The sequence below is a fragment of the Protopterus annectens genome, chromosome 17.part0, assembly GCF_019279795.1.
Source record: "Protopterus annectens isolate FY-2018-M chromosome 17.part0, PAN1.0, whole genome shotgun sequence".
Taxonomy (NCBI): domain Eukaryota; kingdom Metazoa; phylum Chordata; order Ceratodontiformes; family Protopteridae; genus Protopterus; species Protopterus annectens.
In genome coordinates, this window is record NC_056751.1 from 76,686,611 (window position 1) to 76,710,884 (window position 24,274).

The window sequence follows — 24,274 nt, forward strand, 5'->3', positions numbered from 1 at the left end:
CGTCCAAAGTATGCAGCACCCTCTTGCTGTCCACTTATGGACAGGGATAAAAGTAGGCAGACTGATTTCAGCCACCTTGGGGAATAAAAGAAGGATTTGGTGTGCAAGGAGACTGTCCTTATGAAAGTCCAAAAAAGCACCAGCCATAAGAGCCTGCAACTCTGACACCAGTCTGGCAGAAGTAAGAGCTTATAAACTGTCTTCAGGAACAATGCAGCAAAGGAACTGCAGCAGCAAGCTCAAAAGGAGCCTTTGTCAACTTCCTCTTCCAAAACAAAATTAAGATCCAGGGAGAACAGGCTTCCTGGAAGGCTTAATATTAAGGATGCCTTTTTAAGAAATTTTAATCTGAAATCTAGAAACTGAAGGAGTAGAAAAAGGCAGACAAGCACAGCTAGCTAATAAGTGGGCCTTCATAAAGGAATAGGCCTAACTACTATTGGAGCAGCTCCCACAAATAAGAGAACCAAAGGAACATCCACAGTAAGCGAGTCCAGGTTATGAGAGACACCAAATAGAAAACGCCTTCTATTTGCTTAAGTAAGATTTCCTGGCCTCCTGCAGGACTTGCAGCATGTCCTCATGAAAGTGTTTGAGCAATGATTTAGAGCCACCCTGTGAGGTAACTTGTGGTGGTTGTCTCTGGCTAGATGCAGAAGTAGAGAGGGAGCCAGTACTGTTGTGGTCAAAAGGGAGTCTCCAAGATTTTGGGAGCATCCTGTTAAATCTTGGACAGGAATTGTGGAATGAGAAGAAGGGGAGGGAACTCTTAAAGAAAATCCCTTTCCAAGAAAATGTGGGATTCAACCTTCCACACCAATGGACCTGGGATTCTGGCACAAAACGGAGGAAGTTGACCGCATCCATTTGTGGGACTGAGTTAAGGGCTTGTTCAGTGTGTCTGCCACAATGCTCAGGCAATTTATATCCCTTCTGGTCAGAAAAGTCCATTGATATTTGACAGCAAGATCACGCAATGATGGTGCCAACCGGCGATGGTCCTCCCTGATTGTTGAAATACCATGTCACTGTGACATTGTCTGTGAATCCCTTGTAGCCCTGGAGAGGAGGATGGAAGGCCTGAAGAGATCATGTCTTTAACACTGATGTGTTGCTCCTGCTGATCAGGTGACCACACACCATGTACTGAAGCATTTTAACAGTTTGAGAGGGAAGAGAGAGATGAAAAGGGATCCTTAGATTGAGGCAACTGCTGAATGCACCAGTGAATTTCTCCTCTTCAGAGACCAAGCAGAACCAAGTCTAGAAGATGTGCATGTTAGAGGCACACTGACTTCAAAAACTATTGAAACTTTTTTTTTTTTTTCTCCTCTAAACACTTCTTCTCTTAAGTCTAGAATAGGCCCCAAAGTGCCCTCTTTTTCTGGGCACTAGAAACAGTCTGGAGTAGAACACTTCCCCATATGGGACAAAGGCACCTCTTGAATAGTACCTTGAGTCGGAGATTTTGAAGAACCTCTGGGGAAAAGGGGAAATTGCCCCCAAGGAGGCTGAGGAATGCACAGAAAAGGACAGGATTTCCACACCATAAAGTACCCCTGACAAAATGACAACTCAAGAATCATGTAAATAAGTAAAACAAGCACACAATAGTATATTCTTAGTACAATTCAGTATTTAAAAGTAGTTGGTTATACTAAGTACCATGAATGCATGGAGGCAAACTGCTTCAGTAAACTGCTTTAGTTAGTACGACATTTCTGCTACATTTGACTTTTGGTTCTACAAACACGCAACACATATGCTGTTGGCTCTCTAGCAAATTCCCAAAGTCTGTTTAAGCATAGTTACATTTATACCAGAAGATCTGGTATTTTTCCAGAGTCTGATGTAAAACAGTTCTTTCTTTGTATAACAGATTTTCTTTGTTCTTCTTCTAATTTATGATTTGTCCTTTCTTTAAGCTCGGTGGTCCAAGGAAACTGTGTGAAACGTAGTGTTGCATCTCTATCTGTGTTTCATCTTTATCTTGCTTGGATGTTTCTGCTTTACTTCATGGATGTCCTTTCAGCTGCCATCTACACAGTTATTTTTACAGACTTTTTCTCAATAACATACTCCTTTACATGGATGCCAAAATCTGTTTAAGCCATTATATGTTTGCCATCACATATACTACTTTCTATTTTTCAGCATTTTATATAATTTTAGATTAACCCTTTATTTCATACTATTCTTGCAGCTTTTTATTCAAGCTAATAATCATGCTAGCAACCATTTGAAAAGACTGTGAATAAACAGAATAATACTAATCTTTCAAGTTCCCCCCTTATTTTATTTTTTGAGGAACGGACTAAACTTCAGAAAAAGAAACTGCATTAGTTTCATTAGCATTATTATTTACAGTATTTACCACTTTGTCCATGTTAACAATCGTGATTTGCTGTGTTAATGCGACTCTAAGCAACCTGCAGCATATTAAACAAACTGTCATTATTATTATGACTCCCAAAACTACTAACACCAGATCTATTAGCCAATTTAACAATTTTGTTCCAGATGACCACCCTGTAAATATATTCCACCAATTATGGGCAGTGTCACCTTCCGTCTTTTCAGTCAACTTTACCAATTTATCTTTTACTATTATGCTGTTTACTTCATGCCATAATATGCTGCGGTTACGACTATCCAAGTAAGCTTTAAGATCATCTGTCTTGTGTATTATATTTCTTAATGTTGGGAAACTGAATCATTTCATATTTCCACTGAAATTGTGCCATTTTTTTAGTACTGGCAGAAAACACAAGTCTCATTTTCCCAGGTTAAATGCGTGATGTATTACTGATACATCCCACAAAGGGTGTTTGCTTTTACTTTAACAATGGTTTATTTGAAACCACACATACAAATTGTGGTGCCACTTCAACAAACATTTTGAAGTTTGAAGGCAATATTGTCCACTTCAACATATTTACTGAATGTTGAAGAAAACCATGGTTCATAGATGGGAGAGTGTTGCCCACATATGAGACCATTCATAGTTTCTGTAAAATGTTTTAAAATTTATGTTTTGGTATCCATATTTATGTAATTTCCTTCAAGTTGAGGTAACCAAATTTAGTATCATAAGTATACAAAAATATTATGGGCAATACCATGATTTGACAAATTACTGTTTGTTTTGTTACATTATAATACATTAAGCTTTCCAGTGCAGTAATTTTGCTCGCACTGGGTCTGTTCTGTAAATAGTCTTGCCCAGCTACTGGATGGAGTCCACCTACTGGATATTTGTCGCCACATGTGCTCATTTTTTTTAACATCAGCTTTGTCAGTAACTCATTTTGCTGCATTTTAACATACAATGACTTACAATCTGCAAATATAGATACATTGGTGTCAAATTGCAATCCATTGATGCATTGCAATGATTTAGAAAGCCCTCTTGATCTTACATTTTGTTTATGTACATACCAAATGGTAGGATTCCACTGGGCTTGTAAAAGTACGATTTGTGATATGTCCTGTCCTAGCAATTTCAGTTTATTTTGCAAAATTTCAATAGCCAGAGCATTTAGAGTTCCTACTCCCCCAACAGTGTGTTATACCAGGCTCTTTTAAATCTGCATTCCTTTTGTTTAAAACTTGGAAATGTGTTGAAATGAAATATCGATATTAAGTTGTCAATCTCGCCTTCATTCTTGCTTGATGGGTTCGGAGCCGATCCTCGGCTCCGACTCGGCACTTTGCTAAACTTGAGAGTCACTTTTACCAGCTCGAGGCAGCCCCATATCCCATGATGCAAGGCAGTAAGTACCCAGATCTCGTTTGCCGCTTCGCTGATGAGGTCCTCCTTTTGCCAGCTCCTGGTAAGTGTTAGCTTTTAACTACTTTTTGCACCTAAATTTTGACATTTTTCACTTTTCTTTAAAATACCTTCCTTTTTACTTAATTGTAAGCCCTTTTCTGACTAAAATTATATTTCCTTCCCCTTCTTTAGTCAGGCCTTCATTCCCTCCCATCCCCCCCCCCCTGTCAGGGTGTGTGTGTGTGTGAGAGGTTACTTACTATATATTTTAGATAACTTTAGTTGTCTGATTGGGACTGTGTTGTTGTGTACTGCTTGTGCAACTATGTCCAAAGAAAGGGTCTCAGGCTTTAAGAAGTGTGACTCATGCTGTCAGAAGATGTCTCTGACAGACAGTCACACTTCTTGTTTATATTGCCTGGGACCTCTCCACCTGCAGGACTCCTGTGCGATTTGTCATTCCTTTAGCCAGAGAGTCCTGCAGGAGAGGAGAAATAAGTTGATTTTAAGGGGTCTCCTTAAACCGGATGGCTCTCAGGCCAAATCGGCTCCGAGCAAGACTTCTAAGTCTTCTAAGGCCCAGGCTTCTGTATCTAAGCCGGTGGCCACGGCTCCGACTTCTTCGGAGTCTAGATCGGCTCCGGCCGGAGCCGATCCGGTCTTGCAAAAATCTTCGGTGCCAATACTGTTTTGGTCACATCGGTGTCGGCTCCGACTGGCTCCGACCACCATGTGGCTCAGGCTTCGGTGTCGGCGCCGACCGGCTCCGACACCGTTACTGTTGTGTCTGTATCGGCTCCGGCTGGAGCCGATGCATCGAGACTTTCATTCGGAGCCGAAAAGTCCTCGGCTCCGTCTGGATCTGTGGTTTCTTCGGCTCCGATGGTTCCTTCGAGGAAGAGGTCCAGGTCCCCTTCCTTGGAACTGATACTCTCGGCTCCGGCCTCACCTCTCCTCTCGGAACGGAGCCATCGGAGCCGATCATCTAGGTCGTCCAGGCTTTCAGACCATGATTTAGAGAGGGTGGTAAGTAGATTATTGAAATCACAGGTACTGGCCCAGATGCTGCATAGTCCGTCTCAACAGACTACTATTAGTCCACACCCTCTTCAAGTTCCTCCTTCGACTCTACCTCAGAGTTTGGAGCTGGAGTCTTCGGGGATAGTTACTGCTATGGCTGAGGCGGATACCCCCTTCTGCACCCTCGGCATCTACTCTTATCTCCTCTTCGAGACCTTCCTTGGAGGGATTCGGTGGTCGGGCTTCCCTGGTCTCCTCCGAGGGGGTGAGTGGCATCGGACCCTTGTCCGACCCCGCTCTTCCCCTTGGAGCATCGGCCTTGGTGAGCTCGGCTCCGACATCTGCCTCTGAGCCTTCCCTTTCAGTGGGCCCTGGAGTCCCGGTTTCTTCGGAATGGGTTCTCTTGGACCTCCCTGGGAGGGGGGCCTTCGAGGTGATGAAGAGTGTGCTGGCCACTGGGCTCAGCCAGCAGTCCATTCCCTTAGCTCCTCCCTCTACAGTGCCTGTCGATATCTCTTCCATCTCTCTTGCTCCCGGACCCAGAGATCCACCCGCCTCCGGTTTCCCCACTGGGAATAAGCCCTCTTCCGAGGATTCTCCTGATCAGTCAGGAGATCCTCCGCGCAAGAGGACTTGTAAGAGGAAACACCTAGACTCCCCTGAGTATCACTTCAGATACCGACTTGGATGAGTCTGAGGGATCCCCAAGATCCCCCTCTGAGGATGTCTCCTTTTCAGACCTCCTAGAACTCCTAAAACAGAGGGGAAACTGGCCCTCCACAAATCCCTCTGAGGATGAGTCTGTATACCTAGAGGCGTTTGGATCTCGGCCCTCCACCTCCTGGGTGTCTCCGCCTTTCGACCCCCTTATGGAGGTTATTGCTCGAAAGGCTTGGGCTGCTCCTGACTCTGTAGAGCCAGTTCCTAGGAGGCCGTCTAAATTACTGCCTCTTCGGAAAAGCAATTCCTTACGAAAGGTGTCCCTGTTGATGCCATGGTGGCGGCTGCCACTAAGAAGGAACTTGCAGATCCTTCCGTACCTGTCCATCCTCCTAATAAGGATTCTAGGACCATGGATAGGTATGGTAAGCGGATGTTCTCTTCAGCGACCTTTGCTATGCGCTCGCTGAACTACTTATGTCACTTCACCAGACTCCAAAGGGACATCCTTAAGGAACTAGGTGAAGTAGTACAGGATCCTACAGCTGCAAGGGCTCAAGAGAAAATTGCTTCTCAGCTAGGAATCCTTAATTCTATAGCTAACTCCTCCATGCGACTGATACCATATGCAGCAGATGGAGCGAGTAGAGCCGCAGGTACAGGGGTGGCTCTTGGACGTCAATCCTGGATGCGGCTCTGTAATTTTGCAGATCCCTTTAAGGCGTCCTTCACAAACTCTCCCTTTGATGGGTCAGCTTTGTTTGGCCCTCAAGTGAAGGATACATTGACCAGGTGTGAACAGGACGGCAAGACTTTCTGCCGTAGGGGTCCGTTTTTCCACCCCTTCTAGACCTTACCCCAAAGGACAGAAGGGTGGAAAGATGTGGTTCCGCAAATCCCAAGGAGTCACGCCGGATACACGTGGTCAGTTTACCCCTAGAGGCAGAGGGGGTAATAACAGACGCCGCTCTAGAGGCAGAGGGGGTCCACAGAACCAGGGAAGCAGAGAGCCTCTCTCTGACGAGCCCTTTCAGCATCCCTGAGATGTTGCCCGACAGTCTTCCCCCGACTGCCTCCAAGGATGGACAATCGCTGTACCCAGAAGCCTGGCGTTCCCTCACTCAAGACAGATGGGTACAGTCGATTATATCCGAGGGTTACAAAATTCCTTTCGAGGAAAGTCCCTTCTTTCAGACAAATTCCCTTCCAGATGTACCACCCGGTCTAAGGGAAGTTGCAGAGTTAGAAGTATTAAAGCTTCTACAAAAAAGAGCCATTCAGCCAGTTACAACAGACCATTCAGAGCCCGGAATCTACTCAAGATTCTTTTTGGTCCCCAAAAAGACGGGAGACTCGAGACCAATATTGGATCTCGGCAGACTCAAGTCTGTGAGAGACAAGATTTCGAATGGTCACACTTCAGTCAATTTTGCCCTTCCTAGAGAAGGACAACTGGATGTGCTCAATAGATCTTCAGGACGCGTACTATCACATAAAAATTCACAGACGCTCCAGAAGGTTTCTCCGCTTTCGGCTGGGGTCCAGTCATTTTCAATTCGGAGCCCTGCCCTTTGGTCTCACTACAGCCCCCAGAGTGTTCACGGCTCACCTGAGACATCAAGGATTCCAGGTGTTTCCGTATCTCGACGACTGGCTCCTTTCAGCCACCACCAGGCATCAATTTCTTCAAGCCAGGGATTACACACTACACACTAAATCTCTGCACTCAATTGGGAATTTCGATCAACTACGAAACATCCTCCTTATTGCCCTGCCAGTCTATTACCTTCATAGGCGCAAACTTAAACACTGTTCGGATGTCAGCAACCCTCACAGACCAAAGAATATCAGATATACAAAGTCACGTGAGGATCATCCTTGCCAGCAAAAAGGTACAAGCCAGAATGGTTCTGAAGGTGTTGGGCCTCATGGCTGCAGCCATTACCCTTCTTCCCCTGGCCCGCTTCTATATGCGCCTGCTTCAGTGGATGTTGTTCACTCAGTGGTCTTACCAACAACTTCCAATGCGTCACCAAATCCTGGTGACACAAATTTGCAAGAATCATCTTTCATGGTGGATTACTTCTCCCCAAATTCACCAAGGCAGACCCTTTGTAGCCCCGGCAGCCACTGTCACTACGGACGCCTCCCTGATCGGGTGGGGGGGTCATTATCAGGGCAGGATGGTTCATGGGACGTGGCAACCGTTCGAATACCACCTGCACATAAATGTCCTAGAGATGAGAGCAGTGCTTTTAACGTTGCAAGCCCTCAATGACTTTCTTCCCTTGGGGAACAATTGCAGTTCACACAGACATGTCTGTAGTATGGTATATCAACAAACAGGGCGGAACCAAGTCCTACCCCTTGTGTCGAGAAGCTCTCAGACTTTGGCAATGGGCGATCTCCTCTCATCGGTTTCTGGTAGCAACGCATATCCCTGGGAAAACCAACATTCTAGCGGACTGATTGAGCAGAGCTATTCTCATGCCTCACGAGTGCTCTCAAACTATCTATAGTGGAAGAGATTTTTCTAGAATGGGGCCGCCCATGTTGCGATCTTTTTGCTACTCCCCAAAACAGCAAATGCCCAGACTTTTTTTCTCTTCCCACTGCCAGGCCATCCCCCCAGAGACGCTCTAACCTAGGACTGGCCCCAGGGACTTTATCCCTTTCCACTGATTCCACAAGTTCTCCAGAAAGCCACCGTTTTGAGAGCCAAAATGATTCTCATTGCTCCCTATTGGCCACGACAAATTTGGTTTCCGTTCCTCCATCGTCACCTTTTTGGTGCAGCCGTGGCATCTGGACCCAGTACCAGACCTTCTGATTCACCAATCGGGTCAGCTGCACTGGTCTATCACTTCTCTCAACCTCACAGCATGGTTGCTCCACTTCCTTCCTTAGCCAGGCTTCCTATGATCTCTAATCCTGTTAGGGATATCATAGTGGCTTCCCTAAAATCCTCTACTAGAAGGATTTATACCAGCAAATGGAAATGCTTTTCTTGTTGGGCAAAAGCTAAAAATATTGATCCCTTTACTGCTCCAGTTCAAGCAGTTTTGGATTTCTTAGCGGAAATCTTTCACACGGGCTCTTCTTCCACGGTCAAAGTTCAGTTGGCTGCTATCTCGAACTTTCATGTCGGGTTCGCAGATCACAGCATTATGTCCCACAGGCTTTGTAGAGCCTTCTTAAAAGGAATTTTTCTCCTGAAACCTCCAGTCAGGAGTCCTCCTCCTCAATGGGACCTAAATTTAGTGCTGACATCCTTGATTCTTCCTCCCTTTGAGCCAGCTGTTTCATGTTCCCTGAAATTTCTTTCATGGAAAACAATCTTCCTGGTTGCTATTACTTCGGCTAGGAGAGTGTCTGAACTTCATGCTCTCTCTGTTCGTCCCCCTTATTTGGTCTTCCACAAAGACAGGGTTTCCTTGAGAACTAATCTGACCTTTTTGCCTAAGGTCGCCTCAGAGTAATTTGAATCAGTCTATTGACCTTCCTGTATTTTTCCCAAATTACTCAAACAGATCGGAACAAAAATTACATTATCTTGATGTTCACCGCCAACTCTGATATTATTTGGACAGAACAAAACAATTCAGGAAATCCGATCAGCTCTTTATTTCTTATGCTGATAACAAAAAAGGCCTTCCTGTCTCAAAAGTGACCTTATCTAGATGGCTTTCTTCTGTCATCTCTGAAATCTATCAGCTCAGGGGAAAACAGCTGTGCTCGAAACCTAAAGCGCATTCAACCAGAAGCTTAGCCACTTCCACAGCCTTTCAGGCTAGACTTCCATTAGACACTATTTGTGCAGCAGCCACTTGGGCCACTCCTCATACCTTTGTTTCTCATTACAAATTGGATTTGGCCTCCAGGGATAGAGCCAGTTTTGGCTCTACAGTTCTCAAGAGTCTGTTCCATTGAGCCACCCAGGATAGAGGTGCTAGGGACGCGGTCCCATCAAGCAAGAATGAAGGCGAGATTGACAACTTAAACATTGAGAAGTTATGTACCTACCATAACGTTCCATGTTGTCTTCTCTCGCCTTCTTTCTTGCGACCCTCCCTCCTTCCCCATGGCCTGGACAGACCTTTTTCTCCCTACATGGAAGAAGGCTTCTTAGGACCATACAGTTCTGGTCTTGCTAACCTATCCTTCAGGCTTTTTCTCTGCCTTCTTTCTTCCTTTTTGGGAAGTTTTTTATGCTAGGTGTTATTGCCTATAGACAACAAATGAGATCTGGGTACTTACCGCCTTGCATCATGGGATATGGGGCTGCCTCGAGCTGGTAAAAGTGACTCTCGAGCTTAGCAAAGTGCCGAGTCTGAGCCGAGGATCGGCTCCGAACCCATCAAGCAAGAAAGAAGGTGAGAGAAGACAACTAACATGGAACGTTATGGTAGGTACATAACTTCTCATTTTTTGGTATTGCTGTCCTATCATGGTACAAGTGGATGGTATTTTTACCACTTTATCTGTATAAAGTACTGGCTTATTGCCCAGAATGGTAAGTATTCCGACCCATGGTCCTTTTTCCTTGTATGACTGTGTTTATACAAATAAACAAGAGTATTGGTAGAAATCCTACCCGTTTCTTCCCCTGACAAATTTATTGTTTTTATGCTGTTAACACACTGACTTTTTTTTTTTTTTGTATGATGTCTGCCCTTGTCAAAATTGTTTATCTTCAGGGGGGTAATGTACAGCATCTAATAGACACTCAACTGTTTACCGAAATGTTAGTCTAATGTATGCCTGACCCTGTGCAGCTAGCCATGCCATAATATTAGTGTTAAATGTTATGCTTCCAAAGATGCACTTGTTTGCATTTTACAACTGAAATTGTCTTGTGTTCTGTTTTGTGTAGCATTTTCCCAGCTTGGTGTCATTTGTGAAGTGTTGTAATAAACCACCTTGATTCCTTCTGTTTGGCATTCTACCAAAAGGAGTCCACTGAGCACAATACTTACAATAGCAATCACGTTTTTCATGTTTATGAAAACTTTTGTCCTAACAACCTTTTGGGAATACTGTCAAACTTTGCACAATGCTTGGCATTCAGTCTTGTATGTTTTTTCTGAAAAACGGAAACTTTATTGAGCATCTGGTCCCCCTCCTGTTAAAGGCGATGCATTTTGCTGCTGGTCACTACAAATAATGACTCTCATTTGATCCCTGTGAACTAGCAAAGTCTTGTTTTCTTGCTTTGTTTGACCTTATAAACTAAAGGCCCTATTTGTTCCATTACTTCAAAAGGTCCTCGCCAATTGCTATCCCATGGACCATCCGTCTGAAGCGTTTTAATTAATACCTTTGTTCCAGAGGGAAGGTGCTGTTCTCTGGCATTATGTGGACCTTTTTCCATAAATGGAACGCTTGCTCCCTTGCCAAGTACGCGCACCGCTCTGTAGTGTCTCTTAACCATTTTTGATGTTGTGCTACCTCTAACAAAGGTCTGTTATGTCCATTCTCTGGATCAAAAGGTAGTTGTGTAGGCATTTTCCTACCAGTCATGATTTCAAATGGTGAAATCCCTGTTTTGCTGTTTGGGGTAGCCCTTACCCTTAACAGAATTCCTGGCAAATGTTGCATCCAATCCTGTCCCTTTTCCAAAATGCCTTTTTTAGTATTTCTTTAATGGTGCTGTTCATTCTCTCAACTATTCCGTTGGACTGTGGATGGTAGGGTACATGAAATCTTGCTGTATTCCTAACAAATTGCACATTTGTTTGATTAGCTGACTGACAAATTGTGGCCCGTTATCAGACTTGCTATCGTGGCCATCCCCAATGGCAAAAAATGTTTTCCCATATAGCTTCTACAGTTGCTTTAGCAGTTTACTTTTTGGTAGGAATTGCTTCTACCCAGTTTGAAAAAACATCCACCACTACTAGCGATACCCTCCTTTTGCCAGTGGTAATGGCCCTGCATAATCTATTTGAACCGCATACTATGGTCCCTCTGCTGGCATGAGCCTGTGTAACTGAAGCTTTCTACTTTTGGCATTAACCTGTAAACGGATTAAGCACTCTTCTGAAACTATTTTTACACAGCTTTTTCAAACCTGGATTCCATTATTTTTCCTTTACCACTGGTCATAACTTTTCACTACCTACATGCCCTAGCACTTGATTCTATTCTACTAACTGTTTTGCTAGTTGATATTGGCATATAAGGTAGTTTTACTCTTTTTTTGTGGTGAGAGAAACCCATAATTCTCTAGGTGGAACTCTTTCAAACATACATTGACTGGTTTCTTCCTCTAAACCTTGTTGCTTCTGAATTTGGACTAAATCCTCCGTCATATCCCTGTCCTTATTTACTACACTAATGCGCTGTATTGCTTCGGCTGATTTTAAATCTGGATATAACTGCCATCCTGTCTTTGCTGCCTGTTTGGCTAAGATGTCTGCTTTTGCATTTTAATTTGAACACTTCTGAAGTTGGCTTTTGATGGGCTTTTACCTTTAAAATACTAAAATGTCATTTTACATTTTTTGCCATATAATTTTCCATATATTTTGTAAAACTAAGAATTTACCACATATGCGCCGTCAGTAAAATATTGACCAGGATTGTAATGCTGTAGTACATATAGTACTGCTTCTAATTCAGCCCTTTGAGCAGACATGTGACCCAGGAGCTGCACCAGTTCTGGAACTCCCAAACTTTCTTTTTCTGGTAGTACAGCAAATCCCATCGCATATTGTCCATTTTCCCAGTACCTGGCTCCGTCCACAAAAACAGAGGGCAGAAAATGATTGTAGTCTGGTGATATGGGGGATTTTTCTGGCTTTATCAGATTGTCAGTGCAGCTATGCTGCTTTCCCTCCATATCCCAGCAAGCTGGACAAATTAGTATTTTTCTCCTGCTTGAATGATTATCTTTTTTGCACTGAAAGTAGTCCTCTACCTAGCAAATACTGCTTGACTAATACCATTACGATCTTGTTCATTTCGAAACTGTCTACTAGTATTTGCACTGCATGATGCGGTGTCTGCACTATTCTGGATGAAAAGACTTGGATACTCTGATTCCCCAATATAGAGCCAATAATTGCTGAATACAGGGGTGGTAACCCTTTTCTACCAGTGTCATCTTTCGGCTACAAAAGGTAACTGGTCTCATCTTCTGTGATCTTTGTCCCCCCCTGCCGTCGTGCGGCCATTCCTGTAATGATACCATTGATGGTGTGTTTCTTTCCCACCGCCACTTGTAAGACAAACGGTAACTTTGAAGTTGGTTCTATTAATTCTGTAGTCCTTGCCAACTTCTCTTTCATAGCTGCAAAAGACTGCTCTGCTGCACCCTATTAATTCTGTAGTCCTTGCCAACTTCTCTTTCATAGCTGCGAAAGACTGTTCTGCTGCACCCTATTTCAGAGTGCCATTACTTTTTTGCATGGACATGTTGTACAAAGGTGCTGCCGTCTGTGCATAATCTTCAATTTTCTGTTGTAATTCAGAATACCCATGAATTTATGCAAATCTGAAATGGTCATGGGCTTTTCCATTTGTAGGCTACCTTGTACTCTGTGCACACGGGGATCTCCCCGTGGGCTTGATAATGGTCCCTAAGAATTTGACTTCTTGTGAAAAACTATATATTTTATTTTCACTTTTTACCTTGAATCCTGCCTCCTGCAATGTTTTAAAGACTTCCTTAGTTTTTTTAAATGCTGCTCTACTGTTTCAGACTGTACCAGTATGTCATCTATGTAATGAAGCACTGATCTGTCCCAGTATGTCATCTATGTAATGAAGCACTGATCTGTCATTGTTTGTGTTTTTACCTACTGTTTTGGTGAAAAATTACCGGACTATTTTGAAATCCTTGCGGTAAACGTGTCCTAAGATACTGCTGATTGTTAAAAGTAAAGGGAAATTTGGGCCAATCCCTTTTCCTCAGTGGTACGGCAAAAAATCCATTTGTCCAGTCAATTACTCTGAACCACTGGCTTTATATTGGCTGCTAGTTCAGGAACTCCAAGGATTACATGCGCCCTAGGGGTAGTGTATTGATTTACTTTTCTCAAATCTATGACTAATCTGTAGCTACCATCTTTTTCTTAACTGGCCAGATGGGTGAGTTTGTTGGACTTTCACCTTTTGCTATTATACCTGCCGTGCATGTGTTCTGCTTCTTTTGGTATTTGGTATTGCTTTTGGAAAGGCAGTATAAAATCCTGTTCATTCCTTATCCCTACTGGAATTTCTAGTTTTCCACAGTCTGTCAGTCCTTTTGACCACAATAGCGGAAACTGTGCCTGCAAGGACTGCCATGCATCCTGCGCGTCTGCGTGTACCGCCTCTTGCCATTTTTTTCAGTGTCTCATCTAGTTGTATGGCGCAACGTGTAAATTCTTTTGCGCCCTTCTATATTATGCCATTTGGTACATCTATAACCAATCCAATTTTGTTCATAATATCCATACCTATAATGGTTGATGCACACAAAGGGTGCATCAAAAAAGATCCCTGTATGCCTGAATCATTCTGTGTAAACTGTATGGACACATTTTTACTGCTGACTGCTATACAGACAGTGCCGTTTAAAACCTGAAATGCATGTTCCTTTTTTAGGATCTGGTGGCAGTGGTTGGCTAGTAACTGAAACAGCTGCTCCCGTATCCAATAATGCATTTTTCCACAGTGTCCCCTCTACCCAAATATCAATTGGGGGCCTTCCATCCCACCCCTTAGTAAAATATGTCGAAAAGAAACTTCTTAGGTAGGGGGCACACCCTTATTGTGTATTTTCCCAGTCATCTGTATCTGGTACTTTTTAACTGCACATAACTAACTGTACTGCTTGCTTTTCACCCTCATTGTCATCCCTTTCACTGTCCTCTACGTACTTAAACTTTGTAACCTCTTCTTTTAAACCTGCATTTTGTGGATTAACTGGTGTTTGGGCCTGACAATCTACTGGGCATATATCCCCCTGTGGTGTCGTTTGCTTTACTTTATAGTCCTCTTTTTTTTCCATGGTTTAGGGCCTTTGCACCTTCACTTGTTGCTTTCCTGTGTTTTCATCAGTAACTTGTTTAATAAACTTACCCTTTCTTTCCTGAGTTTCCCTCCATTTTCTGTAATATGGACGATTTTTTTTTTTTTTTTTTTTAAATGACCAGTTTGCTTACAGCAAAAACACTGTAAACCCCCCCCCCCCCCAGTTCCTTGGTACCCTTTGGTGCCAGGGGTGCGGAAGCTACTCTCTGCTGCTTTTGTTGTCCTTGGTCTATCCAATGGCTTCTACCCCTCCCTTTTGAATGAACTTCTAGGACTTCAAAAGGTTCCATGTTGTCATCTGCTGCGAAGACATGGTGGAAAAAGACTGCCATCCTCATGCATTATTTTTCCTCTAAGTTTTGCACTAAATCATGCAAATCCTTTGAAGTTTCTTGATAGATACTTTGTCACCTGCTACCCCCTTACTTGTTCTAAGAAGCGGCGAATAAGCTGTTTGAGTGCCCTGATCTTTCATATCCTCATCAGATTTATTAAATACTACCTGATACACTAACTGAAAGTGGTCTGCCTGTTCGAGCATTTTGTCCGAAAATGACAATATTGAAGTGATCTAACAACTAAGTAGTCAACGGTTGGCCCTGTGTGTGCCTGTAGCACTGCTGCCATACGTTGTAGCCGAGTGAGGATAGTTTTTTTTTTTTTTTTAACTGAATAAATGTTTTAAAACACTTTTAGGAATAAATGTCCAAAAACATTTGGTCAAAGAATCATTCCATGCATCTGCACCTGCCGTGTAATTAACCCATTCTTCAAAAGCTAACATGCTGTAAAAATATACCCTTTTTTCATTCCATTTTGGCAGGGAAAACTCTTGATGGTTACAAATCAGCTGGTGTAGTTGCCCCTATAATATATATGGGCTGCCTGACTGTTTCCAATTCTTTTAAGACTGTCTTGTAGAGTGTTAGTTCTTGATCTAGTATTGTAAGTCTGTCTAGATCATACTGCATTTGTTTATACTGTTCATCTTTAGCTTGCCTTTCATCTACCTGTCTCTCTAGTGTTTTGTATTTGCTGTTTTGCACTGTTGAAGTTCAAGTTGCATGGTGTGAAAATCAGTTTTATCCTGCTCTGCCTGAAATTCCTGTGTAAGCAAGTTTAAATCTTGTTTCCCAATCTTGGAGAGTTATATTTACATTCAATGGCTTGTAACTGACCCTCTAGGCTCCCCAAACATTGTGATAAAGTTGCCATACTGATGGAGAACATTACATTCAGTCAGAGTATCCCTTTGAAATTTTTTAAACTTAGTTTTAGAGTCTGGTGATAAAGCTGAACTCCATTGTGAACAATAAGTAACAAAATGTGTTGCCAAATCAATGTCTGGGTCTTGTAAGAGCTTGTCTTTAAATTCAGTAATATCCTTTTTAAAAGGGTTTCAACAGTACATGCAGGAGAACCTGTGAGTGTATTTGGATCTGGATACAGAGGGGAACATCAGGAATGTATCCCTGGATGTAACCTGTGTAAGAACCTGTTTTGTGGCACTGCAGACGGATTTACCATCACTGTCACAAAACACACACCCTGGGCTGTACTTATAAGTTTTGACATTAGACCAGTACCAGTCCTAGGTAACAATCCAGTTACACAAGCATTGACCTCGACATTACCCAATAAGGTACTGCATGCACTATTGTGGTGTTTACCAATCTTTAAAACCTAGCCATACCTGTGCTGGACTGTCATTACCGTCTACCTGAAAGGTAGTTTTTAGTCTTTTTTTTTTTTTTTTTTTTTTTTCTGTAAAGGAATGGTTTGAGTCCTTAAACTGGGTAGCCTTAGCAGGAGGAGCCTGTTTGCCACTCTTTCCACCTTTTTAGTGGAAGGGTGGGAGAAAAGGCAGGCTTAGCGAGATAGTTATTTGAAATGTAGGCATAGGAGCAACCAACCTATGTTTAAGCTCCTGTAAGCCTTACCCTTATCCTGAAGGGGCTTAAACCAGCAGCTTCCCCAAACAAAAGCTTAGAATCCAGAGAAGCATCCATCAACTTGGCCTTAATATCATCAGGTAGGGGTTGAAGCCTAAGCCAAGAATACGTTCTCATCACTAAACCAAAAACAGCCGCCCTAGAAGAGGTATCTGCTGCATCATAACTAAATGTAATAGAATAACTTGAGAGGAAGTCCTTAGCAAGTTTTACCTTCTGAGTCTGGAAAATCAGAAATAAGTTGATGAGCCTAATAAAGAAGAGCCAACACATACCTAGGCATATACAGGGTCCGATAATTAATAGCCCTAAAAGCTAGGGTAGCAGAAGTGTAAGCCTTCTTACCCAACTTTTCCATAGTTCTGCTATCCTTGCCAGAAAGCAATAACTTGAGAGAAGTAAGGAAAGAACAATCCTTGGGCACCCTATAAAACCTGTCTGGCTTCATGGAAGCAAGGGGCAGAGAATTGGGCACATGAGGCATTGTAAAACGAATTTGTCAAAGCAGCCAAAATGGGAGGAATAGCCACAGGTTTAGGGGATTCGATCTGCATCAACTAGTAGTACCGGTTATGAATATCTGGGACCGGAGCACAATCCTACTTAAATCCATCATCCTAGTGTGTGTCCCCAAAGGAAATTTCCTCAACAGGAACATCTTGACTAATGGATTCCTCCTTCTCCTCCTCCTCATGTGACTCCTAATCTACTCCCGATTCCTTCTCCTTTAGGACTAAGTCAGGGATTCGTTATCCAAGTCAGACATCCTCAGAAGAATCCTGTTCTCTAGGCCTTTAATGGAAAGTAGAGGACCAAGGAGAAGCCACAACTGTAACCCCCTGAGGAGGCTTTAAGGACATTAAAGCAGTTAATAGTCCCAGAGTGAAGGCCTGCCACTTTTATGGACCCTAGGAGCCGAAGAAACTTGTTTAATTTTTTGCCCCTTTTAAGGGAATGCCTGTTCTAAAACATGAGAAGGCTTGGATCTAGGGCAGCAGTTGAGAACCGTAGTAGGAACTTCTTCCCGAACTGAAACGTGAGGAACTTCCCTAGGCCCCTTTGGGGCAGGGGAGGGATCAACCGTTTCCCCAGAACGTCTGATGGATGCCTGCAAAGCCTCTTCATACAGGTAAACAGACTGGTAAAAAGATATGTTTAGACTGGCAACAAAGTTCTGATTATGCTAGGCCTAAATGTCACCTTTTATGCCCTACACTACATAAGGAGTGACTAGGTGACATTTGACATGCCTTTTAAAAGCAACAAGTAACCTTTGGTAGGCTGCCCAGATGTTCGGGCTTCCACAGAAGGGAATCCACAAGTAAATGTTCATTCTGCCAGAGCATGGACTACTTCCACTGCCTTTTGTGGGTAAGGTTCCTATTGCTGAGATTTGTTGCAGCTACTCTGTCTACTCTTGACACCTTTTGCACCGCTACAAGCTGGATGTACAATCCAGATCCTGTGCGTTCTTTAGCCCCACCATTTTCAGTAATATCCTTCCATGAAACCACCTGGGCTTTGGGTAGCTTTTGAATCTATCCCAGTGGTTAAACTGGATGAAAAACACTACCACTAATACATAAATGATCTACGCAGGTCTAGTGTTGTGGTCTTTTTGTCAGGTTCAACATCTCTCCTTCCATCTCCCATCCTCAATTGTTTTTCTGAGTCTTAGCTGGGTGGTTGGACCTGACCAGGTGCCTTGTTTCAGACTGCTTTTCTTAGTGTCTTTACTTCTGTCCTATTTGCTAGAAAGGGTGGCTGGCTAAGCCTAACTATAAGCAGGCAAACTCAAACTGAGGAATTAAGGATAGGGGGTGGAGTCAGAGCTCTGGTTCCATGCTCTTGAAAAAAGTACCAAGGTTGGTTCTGATTACCCAGTGACTGAACTTTGCAAAACGAGATAAAACAGATCCAGTGTTATGGTAAGTACATAACTTTCATTTTCTTTTTAAACCGAAACCAGTAGTAACCACAGTATTAACCACAGTTTATTTAAAAAAAAAAAAAAAAAAAAATCTATAAATCTGAAGTCCATCTACCCCCTTCTATACTAGATGGAATAGATTTATTTTAAGACTTGTCTAAAGTTAACCAGGGAATAACCATTCTCTGAGTACTGAGGTAACAAGTTCACAGATAAGAAGCCTCCTACTGGAATGAGTGGAAAACTGAGCTCTCAGGGTTAACCTGTGAAACATTTGTTCATATATTGATCTGTGCTCTTTTCTTTCGTGGAACATCTTTTCTGCTCCAAGAATAAATTTTTATGATTTAAGTTTTGATTTCTTGTAGACAATCGACTGAAATTTCTCAGTAACCAGCGAACAGTACTGCAATGGCTGTTGAAGACTATGAAGAACTTCTTAAGTACTACGAACTGTATGAAACCATAGGAACAGGTAAATGTGCTACATGTGCAGTAGTGTGTTATTTTTACATAAAATGGTGTATATACTGAACATAATATGTTTAAGCTACTCCTTTACAAGGAGTAATGGGACCTGGAAAGTTTAATAAACTCAAAATACTTCTTGGTGCTGCTACAATATAGAGAAATTACACAGTAAGGTATACAAACGTAGATTGGTGCTTTAAAAAAAACTCAATTGCCTTTTGTATTAAATACACTTCAAGTAGTTGAACTGCCCACAAAAAAAACTTTGCGTTGGGCAGTGATACGGTGTGGGCCTAACATGTATAAAGCCCTTCTCCTGAGACTTAATCTTTGAGCAAGATTACAAGGCAATAGAACTGAGTGGGAATGAAGACAATACTAGGCTTGCGCTCAAGTCTCCATTTGCAACAGCCAAATTAATCTGAACATGGTACAGGTGCATGAACATACTTTACATTTCAGTATATAACTTGAAGTATAAGATCACTGCTGCAATTTGGGCTTCCAGAATTTACCTCTAAAGTAGGCTTGATTTGAGAAATTTTGTAGCCAGAGTTTTCATTGCTAAGGTTGGCCTTTGCCAAAAGGGAGTCGCCAGCAAGCTTTCTGGTTGATCCCGCTGAATCTCCAGAAAGATCTTTTGAAGAAACATCCTCTTCAAAGAGGATGATGGGGCATTCATCTTCCAGGCCAAGGGATGTGGAACCATGGCACAAAATTTGGGAAGTTCATGGAGGGGAGGTAGAGATCTACTGAAGGTGCACCAGATCCAGAAATGCATTCCCGTGTAACAATCCATTCATGAGATTGGGTCATGGACCTGCTTAATGTCTGCCACAACATTCTGAGTTGAAGGAACAAATAGCCCGAAGAGAAGCTTGGCTTTCCCAAGTGTGTAGGTCTAGCCTTCATGCGAGGTATGACTTTGTTTCCCTCCCTGTTTGTTGACATACTAGAGGACAGTAGTAGTGTGTCTGAACCACCTTAGCACCCCTAGAGTAAGCTTGGGTTTGAAGATTTGTAGGGCATCCAATCTGGGCCCTCATCTCTTATGTTATGTTTCTTTGTCTGGGCTGCAGACCAAACATCCCTGACCTTACAGGATTGCAGAGTTGCACCCCATTTCATGTCTGAAGCATCCATGTACAATTATAAAGACGAGGGGTGGTTGTAGGGGAAGACTTGGATTTTTCATAACCTGAAGAATCCACCAAGCCAATTCCTTTTTTAGGTGAGGCAGGAGGGGAATAACAAACTCCAGAGGATGGGAGTACTGCCTTCGCACTGTCCTTGGAAACAATTGAATTTTCCTTGTGTAACTTGTTAGAGGAGCATGGGAATCTTTGCCATGAACCCCAGGAGACGTAAGAAGTCCTTGCAGTCAGACTGAAGGAGCAAGAGGTTCTGAAAGGAGGAGTTAAGGAACAGCATGTTGTCTGTGGGCAGAGAGGCTAGCATCCTATCTTTCTGGATCCTGCAGCCTAGAAAAATGTGGTCTTGTGAAGGGGACATAGAGGACTTCTGGTAATTTTATTGTGAAGCCTAGACTCTCCAGGAAAATCTTTCCTTTACAAATTTCTCTCTGAAGGTCTGAGGACTGGGCCTGGATAAGGAGATCCAGGTAAGGGAAAACCTGAATTCCCTGAGTTCTGCAATAAGCTACAACAGGAGCCCAGAATTTTGTGAAGACCCCTGGTGCCATAGAGAGACCAAAGGGCAAGCTACAGAGAAATTTCCTGCACAGAGGGTGAATAGGAATGTGAAGGTGGGCATCTTTGATGTCCAAAGACACCATGAATGCTTGGGGAAAAATAAGGGATAGGAGAGTGGGCAAAGTCAGCATCCGAAAAGTGGGGACTCTTGGGAAGGTGTTCAAATGGGAAATGTCCAGGATGGGTCACAAGGGCCATCCATGGGGAACCAGAAGCATCCTGGAGCAGAATCCTTTTCCCAGTTGAGAGGAGGGGACCTCTTGAATAGTACCCCCTTGGAGAGCAGGCCAGAAATTGAGGGAAAAATTCCAGTTGCTCTCTTGGTTGTGGGATACCTCCTGAAGGAGGGGAAGAGTCTCCAAAGCCATAACATATCCTTTTTGGATCGAGAGGACCCAGAGTCCTGGGTGATCAGATTCCAAGCAGGAAGAGAGAAAGGTGAAGGGACAGTGGAATGGATGGCCCTGGAGGAACCGTCACAGGCTAACCGGTTTGGAGTGGGACTGAAAGGGCTGTTTTCTGAGAAGTGTATGGAGTAGACTTTGAAGAAGCTCAGTTCCTGGGGCCTCTTTGAGGAAGGTGGCATAACTGGTTCCTTAATGGAAGGTAGTCTTTGTTGGGTAGTTCCTCTAGAATCTGGGAACAGGAGAAACCAGGATATAAATTTAGGTCCTGGGGCTCCTTGCCTTTTTTTTTTTTTTTTCCTGTAAGGATTTGAAAAGGTCTGCAGCTGAGTTGCCAAATAAGTCTTTATTGGCCAGTGGGGCATCCAGTAGTTTGGCCCTGATATCATCCAGTAGGGGTTGTAACCTGTCGGGACTGACCCAGAGGCCACTACCCTTGGTAAGGCATATTCAGCATCACAACTGCACTTGATAGAATGCCTAGAAAACCTGGGCGGAAGAGTTGAGGATGGAGGACAGTTGTGCCTTTTCTGGGAGAGTCTAGGAGCTCTGAGAGGAGCTTTCCTGCATCTCAATGAGAGCTAGAGTATTTGGCCATGTGGGTCTGATAATTACCCTGAAGGTCAGAGTGAAAGAGAGATAACCCCCCCACCCCACCCCCCCAGTCTCTTATTGATTTTGCTCTCTGAGGCATTCAAATTACTGTTCTCTTTATCACTTTAATCTTTATCAATTACTGTTCTCTTATCAGCTGAGACCGAAATGCTAGCTGGTCCTGCAGAAGGGGCTTTGAAGAGGAATTTAGATTTTACAAGGTGCCCGAGGATTATCTGGGCACTTGGGCAACAGGAAGCTGAGTCCAGGTATTTAGATGCAGCTGTAAAGGTGTCCAAGAAGGGAGTCAGAACTAGGAGAATGGTTGGCTGAAGGGTATAGTCCATCTGCAAGAGATTAGAATATCTCTAGTCTGAAACTTTAGCAGTCCCATTTGAAATTTTTTTTCATTTTGAAGATTGCTTCCCAAAAGCTAATGTCTTCAGGGGCATCCGTACCCTTAGACTCCTCTGGAAAAACATAACTCTGAGGGGAAGCTATTTGAGTGGAGTAAACTGACTCCTCTCCTGAAGATTCCTCTTCATCTGAGGAGGAATCTGCAGACCTCTCCATCCACTCCCTTCAGGAGGATAAGGCCTGAAGGGGAACAGAAGAAGGCTGACACAATGCCATGAAGGCATTGAATAAGCTTTGTGAAAAGGCTTGTCCAACCGGGAGCTTGTTCCTGTGGAGCAGGCGCAACATTTTTAGTCTCTTCTTGGAAGCTTCCATGTGATGGAAGGTGGATGGGCCTGATTTGGAGGCCAACACTCCATGATGTCTGTGCACATCTCCCCCGCATCATGATTTGAGTGACTCCATGTGGGCCTTCAGAAATTACAAGCTGTGGTCAACAACCCCCCCCCCCCCACACACACACCATTTCGCCAGAGTCGAGACTCCTGCAATTCCCTCTCTGATGTGTTGGTGGACTCCTTCGGGTCCTCCCTGTGGTACCTGCTGAAGGGACATAGACTCCAGTGTGAGGAAACTGGATATGGATTCTTACCTTGTGTGTAGGGGGCTTCTGGGTGGCCCAGTCACAAACCCTTAAGCTCTCCCACCAAAACTGTGTAGTTCCCATGCAAGCCTTTATTTGAGCAGGCAGGGGTTTCTTCCTTGCCTTGGAATGATGAGCACAGGCTTGTCTGTCTTTGTCTTGTGATGAGGCAGTTGTCCATTAGTACCCCACTGGGTTCCGTGGGGGTACTTTGGGAAGAGAGAGCTTTCTCTGGCAATGGGGTAGTTTGGGCCCCTTACACTGAGGTTTTGCTGGTTGATATTGTGCTTGCCTCTAACCTCTGTCTACTGTAGGTGGCGTGAGGTATTCTTTGCTTCCCTTTCTGGCACCTCTGGATCCTGGGTGTGAACCTTGCTGTAATTCTCATCCTAAGTAATAGAATTCTTTGAATGGACTACACCCCCCCCCCTTCATCTTTTGGTTAGGTTAATTTGGGTGACATTTGTCGTCTTGGCCTGATTGCCTTTCTTTTGGGTATGGATTTGCACTTGTTTCTTCTTTTTGGGTGGGTGGTCCTTTTTTTACGTTGTTCCTCACTTGAGCCTAAGTAAGGGGCTCCAAGGAGTCGTCCTCTGGCATGTTAGGAGTGGTATGGAAAATGAGTGGCCACAGTGGCTTGGTAGCCATGCTGCGACCCAGACAGACTTTTCCTGCTTTATGTGGGGGCTTTAGTCCTTTTGCTTCCTGATGTGCAACTTGGTTCGCCAAGCCACATCTGTAGCTGTGGCCTGGCAAGATATGCGAGGAGTGTCTGAGTAGCTTTCACTTGTGTTTTTCAGAGTGATTTTTCTAGAGGAATTACCTCTGTACTCCAGATGTCAATCTGCATCTGGTGAGGATTTGTTTTGTGTTGCTGGGCGTTACCTTAACTCAGTGTTGGGGCAAGTATTGCCATTTAACCTATGTAATGGATTAGATGGGAGTTTGTCACTCTTGGGAAAACTGCTCCATTTCTTGTTTATCTTGCCATCTGGAGGTCTGGAGCTTCTGTTTTGATACATGCCTGTTAGCTGTGTGATCCTTTGCCCTTGGGGTGGGTTGTGGTGGTGGTCAGTGTATTATGTATTTCTGCTGCTAACAGTATGCAAGGAGGTGCTGTCTGCCCCCCTGTCTTTGTAAGGTGGTGCTTTTCACACTTCTGTTTTAAATGGCATTTCCCATACTGTTTTGCAGCTGTTTTCAGTTGGTTTGGGAGGAGGAAGTGAGCTCCTCTGTTCTGAGGAGTTTGCTTTTTCTAGGTTGGGGAGGCTGCTTTTAAAAGAATGAGTTTTGTTGACCTGTAGTGACTCCCCATAGTACCAGTGGAATAGCCTTTTTTCCACAACTGGGGGTTGGTTCACTTGCTGTCATTGGATGCTTCATGCATTGGTCCAAATGGCACTTTGTCCACTTGAGTATTTGCCTTCAATTCCAGCACTGCGATTGGTGGCGCATATTTTTTTTTGCCACCCCTATTTTCCTGTTTTTTTGCCTTTGAGGCAAATTGATGGTTTGTGCTCAACTACTTGTTCTAGCTATAATGGGCTAAATCTAACTACAGGTCCATTTATATGTATGTAGACCTGCTTTTTGGGTGTCGGATGTTCTGCCTTGGGGTAGGCAGGTCTTTTAACTGGCCATATCAATAAAATTGTTTAAATGTTTTGTTCCTGGATTTGCAGGGGAGTGCTTGCTGATGGCAAGATGGCAGAAGTTCGTGTAAGACTTGGCATATTTATGG

General features: G+C 43.6%; 1 protein-coding gene across 1 annotated transcript in view; it reads left to right on the forward strand.

The window, feature by feature from the left end:
- The window catches only part of MELK (maternal embryonic leucine zipper kinase), a gene marked incomplete in the record, with an annotated part of 949,965 nt that overhangs the window by 31,310 nt on the left and 894,381 nt on the right, over positions 1–24,274 (forward strand). The window contains 1 exon segment of the mRNA XM_044058955.1: positions 18,721–18,827. Within this exon segment, the coding sequence (XP_043914890.1) occupies positions 18,764–18,827 (64 nt within the window).